The sequence below is a fragment of the Melitaea cinxia genome, chromosome 5, assembly GCF_905220565.1.
Source record: "Melitaea cinxia chromosome 5, ilMelCinx1.1, whole genome shotgun sequence".
NCBI lineage: Eukaryota > Metazoa > Arthropoda > Insecta > Lepidoptera > Nymphalidae > Melitaea > Melitaea cinxia.
This window is the reverse complement of record NC_059398.1, coordinates 15,476,181-15,484,683: the sequence shown is the minus strand read 5'-3', so window position 1 is coordinate 15,484,683 and position 8,503 is coordinate 15,476,181. Positions and strand designations below refer to the sequence as shown.

At 35.0% G+C, this 8,503-nt stretch overlaps 2 protein-coding genes across 2 annotated transcripts in view; both read right to left on the bottom strand.

The window, feature by feature from the left end:
• Nucleotides 1–697: 697 nt before the first annotated feature.
• On the bottom strand, nt 698–3,350 carry LOC123654074 (alpha-ketoglutarate-dependent dioxygenase alkB homolog 4). The gene is made up of 2 exons (XM_045590034.1): nt 2,404–3,350; nt 698–977 (listed from the first exon to the last, which is right to left on the bottom strand). Exons 1-2 carry the CDS (start codon nt 3,153–3,155, stop codon nt 746–748), a joined length of 984 nt encoding a protein of 327 aa, XP_045445990.1. The 5' UTR covers nt 3,156–3,350; the 3' UTR covers nt 698–745.
• A 1,303-nt stretch (nt 3,351–4,653) lies between these two features.
• Nucleotides 4,654–8,503, bottom strand: part of LOC123653697 (echinoderm microtubule-associated protein-like CG42247) — a 35,123-nt gene continuing 31,273 nt past the window's right edge. The window contains exons 14-19 of the mRNA XM_045589689.1: nt 7,942–8,070; nt 7,092–7,254; nt 6,006–6,188; nt 5,654–5,749; nt 5,472–5,586; nt 4,654–4,807 (exon numbers count right to left, since the gene is read on the bottom strand). Of these exons, the coding sequence (XP_045445645.1) occupies nt 4,654–4,807; nt 5,472–5,586; nt 5,654–5,749; nt 6,006–6,188; nt 7,092–7,254; nt 7,942–8,070 (840 nt within the window). The remainder of the gene's footprint in view (nt 4,808–5,471; nt 5,587–5,653; nt 5,750–6,005; nt 6,189–7,091; nt 7,255–7,941; nt 8,071–8,503) is intronic.

Below are 8,503 nucleotides of genomic sequence, written 5' to 3'. Positions count from 1 at the left end.
TAATTTTAAATATTATTTCATTTTATTTTCTATCATTTTATTGACTGTGAAATAAAAACATCATATTCAATGACATTGGGGTTTTAATTAAAAGTTTTACATTACATGTACATAGAATCCTACTAATATTATAAATCCGAAAGTTTGTATGTGTGGATGTATAGATGTATGGATGTTTGTTCCTCTTTCACGCAAAAACTATGAATGGATTTTAATCAAGGTTTACAATAATATAGCTTATACATTAGAATAACACATAGGCTACAATTTTTAAAGATAGTGTGATAATTGTGCAAAATATAACGATAATTGTCAAGTAAGTTGGAAAAAAATCTGTCATCTGCGAGCTATTCTGGCGTACGCTTCAAATACTGCAGAGTTTACGTATACAATGTATAGAGAAATGTTTATCTTAATTAGTCCTATAAAAAAGTCCGCGACAGGATATATCTATCTTTTATGAGTAAGCCATTATCGTCAAAACAGTGAAATATAAAAAACAATCAAAATTGATAACATATTCCTAATGCACATTATGTAGTAACAAATTGGTTTTTATATCGCAGAACCAATTTTGATGAATTTTGGTATAAAGCTAGATATTGAGAAGATAAAAAGCTACTCAAAGTACTTAGTAATCCTCCGCAGACGAAGTCGCGGGTAACAGCTAGTAAATAATATAATAAAAACACTGGAATAAAAGAAAGTATATTAATTAACTCTTGATTAAATATTTAATAGCTAATTACTCTACTTCTTTATTATTCAAGCAGTTTTTGTATCTTTCTTTGTGATCCCAAAAAGTTTTTGCTTTATTTCTAATTTCTCGACCGATATCTTTATGAATTCCATTACTCATGTATGGTGGAGTAAACTCCCTGTACGCTAAACACACTCTTCTAGTTTTTATATCTTCTCTTAAGACAGCGTGTTCCCAATGGTATCTTGATTCACCATATATAACTAAAAGCGATCTCCTGTAAACAAATTTTATTTAAGCAATTTTAGAGCATTTTTTTTATTATTTTAAATTGTGATACGAAGTTTCAAAATATTCCTTATCATACATCACAAATCAACAAGAGGGTTCATCTTAAACTTTAAATCATAACAAAATATATAATTGTACAAAAGCGTCCTTGTCGCTAAAAGAGCGAACTCTTCCAGATAACGTTTGGGAAAATTATATTAAATCCACATATTTATAACAAATTATACCAGGATAACAAGAATTCTATCAAAAATTGTGAATATTAAGCACAGTCTGACAAAAGTCACAACTTTACTACACCTACAACTTGGTTGAAAACTTCAGGTTGGTTGTTTTGTGTCCATCCTGTCTCACTCTAATAAACTTATTGCAACATAATTGTGTTTGCTCGCAAACGAAAAAAAAACCGACTTCAATTACATCGACAAGTAATACAACGTAGATCGACGAAAAAATAGTCAAGCAACTACGCGTTATCAAAGATTACTCAAAAAGAAGTTATCAGATCTCGATAAAATTTATATGTGACCACATGATAAACATAAGCTTTCGATTAAATTAAAAATTATCAAAATCGGTACACCCAGTAAAAAGTTATTACGGATTTTCGAGAGTTTCCCTCGATTTCTCTGGGATCCCATCATCAGATCCTGGTTTCCTTACCACGGTACCAAACTAGGGATATCCCCTTTCCAACAAAAAAAGAATTATCAAAATCGGTACATCCAGTAGAAAGTTATGCGGTATAATACAACGTAGGTCGACGAAAAAAGCGTCAAGTAAAAACGCATTATTAGATATAACTCGAAAAGTAGTTGTTAGATCTCAAATAAATTTAAATGGGACCAATTGGCATACACCACCTTTCGATTAAAACAAAATTTGTCGAAATCGGTCTACCTGGTCAAAAGTTCTGATGTAACATACATAAAAAAAAATTCAGTCGAATTGAGAACCTCCTCCTTTTTTGGAAGTCGGTTAAAAATCAATGTTAATAACCGCTCTAGTGCAGTGGTGAAAGTATTCCGACTAAAACACAGATGGTTGGTGGGTTTGATTCCCACTCGGGCTGGATATTAGTATATGTATAAATATTTGTTTCCGGTTTGGATATCTGTTTTTGTAGGTTTCTTTACTGTGCCTCAGAGAGCACGTTTAGCTGGTGGTCCTGGTTGTTATCATAAATACCTGATAGCGGTCATTACTCATAGTAGGGAATATATCTGACAACCTGCAGTGGAGCAGCGTGGTGGATTAAGAAGAAATCTACATGAAGAAATAGGCCTATGGGTAATGGATGGACATGGTGGGATGTTACAGACTGAATGAGTAACAATATTAATGTTGTGACTTTATTGTTTGTAGCGTGTTGGTCAAATATATCTCAATAAGTATGAACAAAATAAGCATACCTTATCATTGGTATTCTTATTACAACATCCATGTCTTCTAATGGTTTACAAATTTCTAACATGCTTTGTCCTTTATCAATTAAATCTATATTTAAACTACCATCATTTTCAACTAGAGGTGGATAATTCTCTGCACAAACTAAATTATATTTTTTCTTATCTCCTTTGTATGGAGTCATAGTAAGGACAGAATCAGACAATAGGTTTACTGTAACAATTCTTTCACCCCATATCCAACAGTCATCTATGTGAGGGTCAATAGAAGCACCTTTGGTAGGATCATACTCTAAGGAGCATTGCTCGATAACTTCATAACCTTTTAGCAAGTCGACTTCGTTAAATCTATCCTGTACATACTTAGAAAACTTAGGAAAACCATCGAAGTTACCAGCAACGATTTTTTGCTTCTTAAAATTAGTCTTTGGTCCAAAATTTTGTTTTCGACGCCCACTTTGCGAGATGTCCCACGGAACTTCGTCGATGTTATTTATAAGTTCCTCTTCTTCCTCTTTTGTAATGAAGTCCAGTTTTATGTAAACTCCGGGATATTCGATTGAATTTCCTGTATGACTTGGATGTTGTTTGTATAGGTCTATATCCCAGCCGCTCCATGCTTTATTGCAGAGTGGACAGTAGACGTAACCTTTCCCTTTATCTAATGGTTTTATATTTTTAAGGGCGTCCGCGCCGTAGTATGTCTCGCAAATAAGACAGGTTCTGCAGCCCTTACAGCCACAAGGCCGAGGTTTCATTATGGAATTAAATTATTTGACAATGGTGGTAAAAAAATTTAATATATACTTCAGTGTAACATTTTTGTATTGTTTTTTATTTAATAAACCCACATTATTTGTAACCTTTCAATGTTTTCTTATTAGTTTTAAACTTTTAATGTCACATAGTGACATTGACAGTGACAAAAGCGAAAGGATTGTTTTCACTTTCTTGTTACGTTTAAAATAAAGGCAATGGCTCTACACCGTACAGCCTAATCTTAATTTTCTAAATGGGTTATTTTTTTTAAATTAAAACGCATGGCTTGGTAACAGTACCGATAACGTTACCTCTGATGTCACTAAAGATGTTTTTACTGACGTATCTTACACGTTGTCGCTCCGTGCCAAAATTGTTCGATTCGACGCATTCGTAGCTTTAAAACCAATATTTAGTCAAAATACAAGTTGATGTTTTTCAGAATAAAAGTACACACACACACTTGGTATAATTAGTTTATTGGAATCAACATTAACATGAAAAACAATTAATGCTATAAATTAAAGATATAGTATACATACTTTCTTTTATGATTATAAAAACAATAAAACTAACAAAACTGAAATAAACAACTACTTTTAATACTTATATTATTAAATAAACGTCTCTTTGAATAAAACAATAACAATATCTATATCGTGTCTATCCAGGACTCTACGTACAAAATTTGTAACTTGTGAAGTTTCGTGACAGTAGAAAACACTTAATTTAATGTGTAGATTATTCTGTTTCAAATTGAACTTGACCTTTTATAGATGAAAGTGGCCCGCCACATACATTGATGTATAAATAATTGTGCAAACGTGTAAATAGTATCAAATCCCTTTTATGGGAAGTTTATAATCGAAATTGTGCCACTATTATATTACATACTAATCCCTTTATTTCGAATAAACTTATAATTATGTTTCTTTTTATAGATTTATATTTTATCATCCCTTAGCAATCGTATGAAGAAACACTAATCGATACTGAAAATCATATTCGAATTTTGATTTTTTTTTTTTATTAAACATGATAACCCAATAACTTTTACGTCTATGACTTACAATGTCTTATATCTAAAAGCCAATTACTTTGGATAAATAGTATAAGTGTTAATTTTGATGCATGATTTAATTTATTTTTATTCATGCATTTATAAATGGCAGTGAGTGATATAACGCAAAATATATTCTATAATACTTTCTTTCGTAAATTCCGATCGTAAGGTCACATAAAGTATTCAAATACATCCGCATTACTTTTTCGTGCGGAAATAAGTAAAGTCAAATTCTTCCGAATTCGATTCATTCCGTTCGCGAATCTCATTGTTGTTATATCGAAATCCCCTTGAACCAACAATTCCTTTTAGTCCAGTTCCTCGTAATTCAAGACTCGGAAGGTTGGGTACGATATTAGCGCTTGGGGCGGTGGGGAGGGAGTGGGGGGTGCCAATACGACGGCCGGTGGTCGCAGCCCCGGCGCCGCTAGATGCTAATCATCCACCAATTCCCACAACATCAGAGCAGCGTCAGAACCTCCAGAAGTGACCAGACAGCGATCATTGAAGAGGAATCTTGCAGCATAAACCGAGCCGGAGTATACTTTCACTTCGTTGTACTCAGCCTTTGGACTAGCACATGGATACCTGAGAAAATACACATGCAAAAATAGATTAGAAACTTTTACTTCATAAAAAAATTTATGGGTTTTTTTTTATACAACTAGATCGGCAAACAAGCGTGCGGCTTACCCGATGGTACGCGATTACCGTAGCCTATAGAGAACTACAAGCATCACTAGCGCGTTGCCGACCCTACTTCCCCACAGGAACTCTTGTCGCTTTACTTACTACAAGAACAACACTGCTTGTGTCTCTCTTAGAAAACAGTGCAATTTTGGGGGTATTTGACTCCTGAGCTTAATTAAGTTTTACTCATGACCTACTTCTGCCCGAGAAAAATATTTACACTTAATAAAATAATTTTACAAAGCGGACGACCGCTGTGTCGGCGGCGCGTAAACACCGGCGGTCGCGAGTTCGACTCCCGCTCGGAGTGGATATTTATGTTTGTACAAATATTTATTTCCGGTCTTGTTGTATGTCCTTGTGGGTCTCTCCACCGTGCCTCGGAGAGCACGTTAAGCTATTGGTCCTAGTTGTTATCATATATACCTAAGAGCGATCGTTACTTATAGTAGGGAATCCGCCAACCCGCAGCGGAGCGGCGTGGTGAAAAAGAGGCTTTTGCCGAGAGTGGCATATTGCAGGGTGAAGTATAACAGAGCATAGCAAAGTAATTTTATTTTACCTAAAAAGACGTAAGTGTCCATCAGAGTCGCCACTTATCAGAAGGTCGTGAGCTGAAGAACGACTAGCGGCGGTTATCAATGACGTCATGGGATAAAAGCGATTATTCCACATCCCTGTAATTTAAAAAATACATTAATATAAATTAATATTTCAAATTATTTATATTTTCACTATACTCACCCGACACTAAGAATCCAACTGTTGCATTATAAGTAAACCACTTAACATCTTTCATCGCTATTGGACTTTTCTCTGGCGATAAAGCTTTTATGTCCCCTAAAACATACACATAATATGTAAATAAAAACAAATCGCCGAAACGCATGAACGTACGTACACTCATAGCTTCAGGACCACTGTATCAACTTGAATGTTTTTTTGGGTATTATTGTTAGGTATTGTTTAAAAGATAATTTAAAAAATATATAATCATGAAAAAAAAATTGCGGTACCAAGTTCATCAGGTCAGCTAATAGTATATGAAATTATACCCAAACGTGTGCTACTAAAAAGTCATGTATGATGTACTCACAGAATGACAGATCATAATCAGCAGTAACAGTTTGTAAATAGTTTCCGTCCAGACTCCAATCCAACTGGACCAATGGTTGGGCCCCTCGTATTTTATTCGACTTTTTATAAGAAAAGCCATCGCGTGACACTCTAAATAAGTATATGCTTCCGTTTTGTGAACCAATCGCAAGAAGGTCACCAGCTAAAATTTAAAAAAATATATTTTTTTTTTTATAAATATAGAAATTGTCAGTTGGATAAGGATTGCGGAAAACTGGGATGTCTGGTGTGACCTTGGGAATGCATATGTCCAGCAGTGGACTCCAATAGGCTGAACTGACTGATTGACTGACTGACAGACAAATATCTATTTTCGCAAATTTTTAACAGAGTTATATCACTTTATTAAAAAATATATTTCCGTAAGTATAGAAGACAAAAGAAATTGACCTAAAAATTCGTTATTTCATTCTGATAATATCTCACACATCTCATCATAGAAGGCACAGATATATGCTCTGATGCTGTGGTACTCGTAGACGCCTAAACATTGGTTGTTAGGAGTTCGATTCCCGCTTAAGATGGATATTTATATTTATACAAATATTCGTTTCCGGTTTGGGTGTCTGCTCTTGTGGGCTTCCCCAACAAGCGTCGGAACACATAAAGCCACCGGTCCAGATTGTTGGAGATTGTTGGATTGGTCCGGGTTGGTTGCAGTAGTGTGATGAATTAAGCTCGGGCCCTTTTTTTTTTAATGTCACCAGGTCGGCAAACAAGCGTACGGCTCACCTGATGGTAAGCGATTACCGTAGCTTATAGACACCTGCAACACCAGAAGCATCGTAAGCGCGTTGCCGACCCAATCCCCAATCCCCTCAGGAGCTCTGGTCATCTTACTCACCAACAGGAACACAATACTGCTTGAAAACAGTATTATTTAGCTGTGATCTTCTGTAAGGTCGAAGTACTACCCCAGTCGGGCTGCTCCATATTTTGAGCAGGAAATTCCTGCTGTGCCCTACCTCAGTTAAAATGCAGGCCCTTTTATGAAAAGAGAGGGATATACCCAGCTGGGGAATATTACAAGCTGAATAATATTTACCTGAATTGTATTGCAAGCAGTTCAGAGGCGAGCCACATACTCGCAGTGTAGCGACGTGGGCGCCCGCCTCCGCGTTCAGTATCACCAAGTGGCCCTCGGTGCTGCCGGCGGCGAGGGCGCCCCCTCCTGGGTGCCACGCCAAAGACACGCATTCGTATCCGACCTATATAACAATGTAAATATAATTTTAAGTATGTAAATATATTTTTGAATATCATATCAAAAATTAACTGCTCCAGCGGGGATCGAACCCGCGTCTCCGGTTGACCGTGTCGGCGCTCTAGCCAATTAAGCTATGGAACGATGTACCCGTTAAATCGAAATTTTTGATATAACCTAACATATAACATAATAAAAAATAATGAACCGTGGCGCCGTCTATAGTGAGTTCTTTACAGAAACCCGTAACTATTCAAAGTTTCGTATTACAATGAAAATCTTTGACAGTCGGAGACGCGGGTTCGATCCCCGCCGGAGCGGTCAATTTTTGATATGATATTCAAAAATGCTTAGAATTCTTAATGTGTGGGTAACACAAAAATAAAATCGTACATATTATGTAAATATAGTTTTAATGATTTATTAAGCCAGTGTTAGATGGAATATTACAAGCTGAATCAATAAATTAATTAATCTTAACGTTGTTTGTTCCAACGCTTCAAGAAAGTCTCCTCTTAATGAAAAATTATATCAAGGTAAATTAATGATATTTGTATTATATATTGATAAATCAAACCTTTAATTTTGTATTTTAAGCGAACCTCTTCAAAATGGACCTATGTACCTTTAGACCCATTATTGCATCAATCGCTACAAATGAAAATTAAAGTAACTATAAATGTTTCTATACCTGTGTCGCAAATATCAATTTATGAGCTTTCCAAAGAGCTATGTTTTTATCGTGACCAGCAGTTGCAAACATTTCATCGTCAGGATGAACAGCTACTCCCATCAAATGCTTATGATGACCGAATATTACCTGGGAATTTAGTTTGTATGTTATTGTTAAATCTTAATCCCTCTATTTTAATATAAGTGTTTAGTTTTGAAACAAAAAAAAAAAACAGACTTCGAACTACATCATCAAGTATAGTACAAAATACATTATTAATGACAGATGTCACTCCAATAGAAACCACACGACTACAGCACCAGTTTTCGAATAAAAAAAAGAATGATCGAGATCGGTACATCCAGTAAAACGTTATGTGTACTTTTTACACTTTAAAAATATAATCGAAATGAGAACCTCCTCTTTTTTTAAGTCGATATAATTTACTGCTAAAATTTAATCTATAGAAATGGAAATAAATCTAAGCGACTGTACCTTTCTTAACATATTTTTTTTGTGTTCTTTATTGTTAAGTTAAGGTTTGTATACAAGGAAAAAAAAAAACAATATATTGACGAAA

What these genes read in the sequence shown, in the direction of transcription:
- LOC123654074 (XM_045590034.1), bottom strand. Translation starts at nt 3,155, where the DNA reads ATGAAACCTCGGCCTTGTGGCTGTAAGGGCTGCAGAACCTGTCTTATT. An exon ending in ATAAGAATACCAATGATAAG is followed by an intron (nt 978 to 2,403) that starts GTATGCTTATTT and finishes ATTTGTTTACAG; the next exon opens with GAGATCGCTTTTAGTTATAT.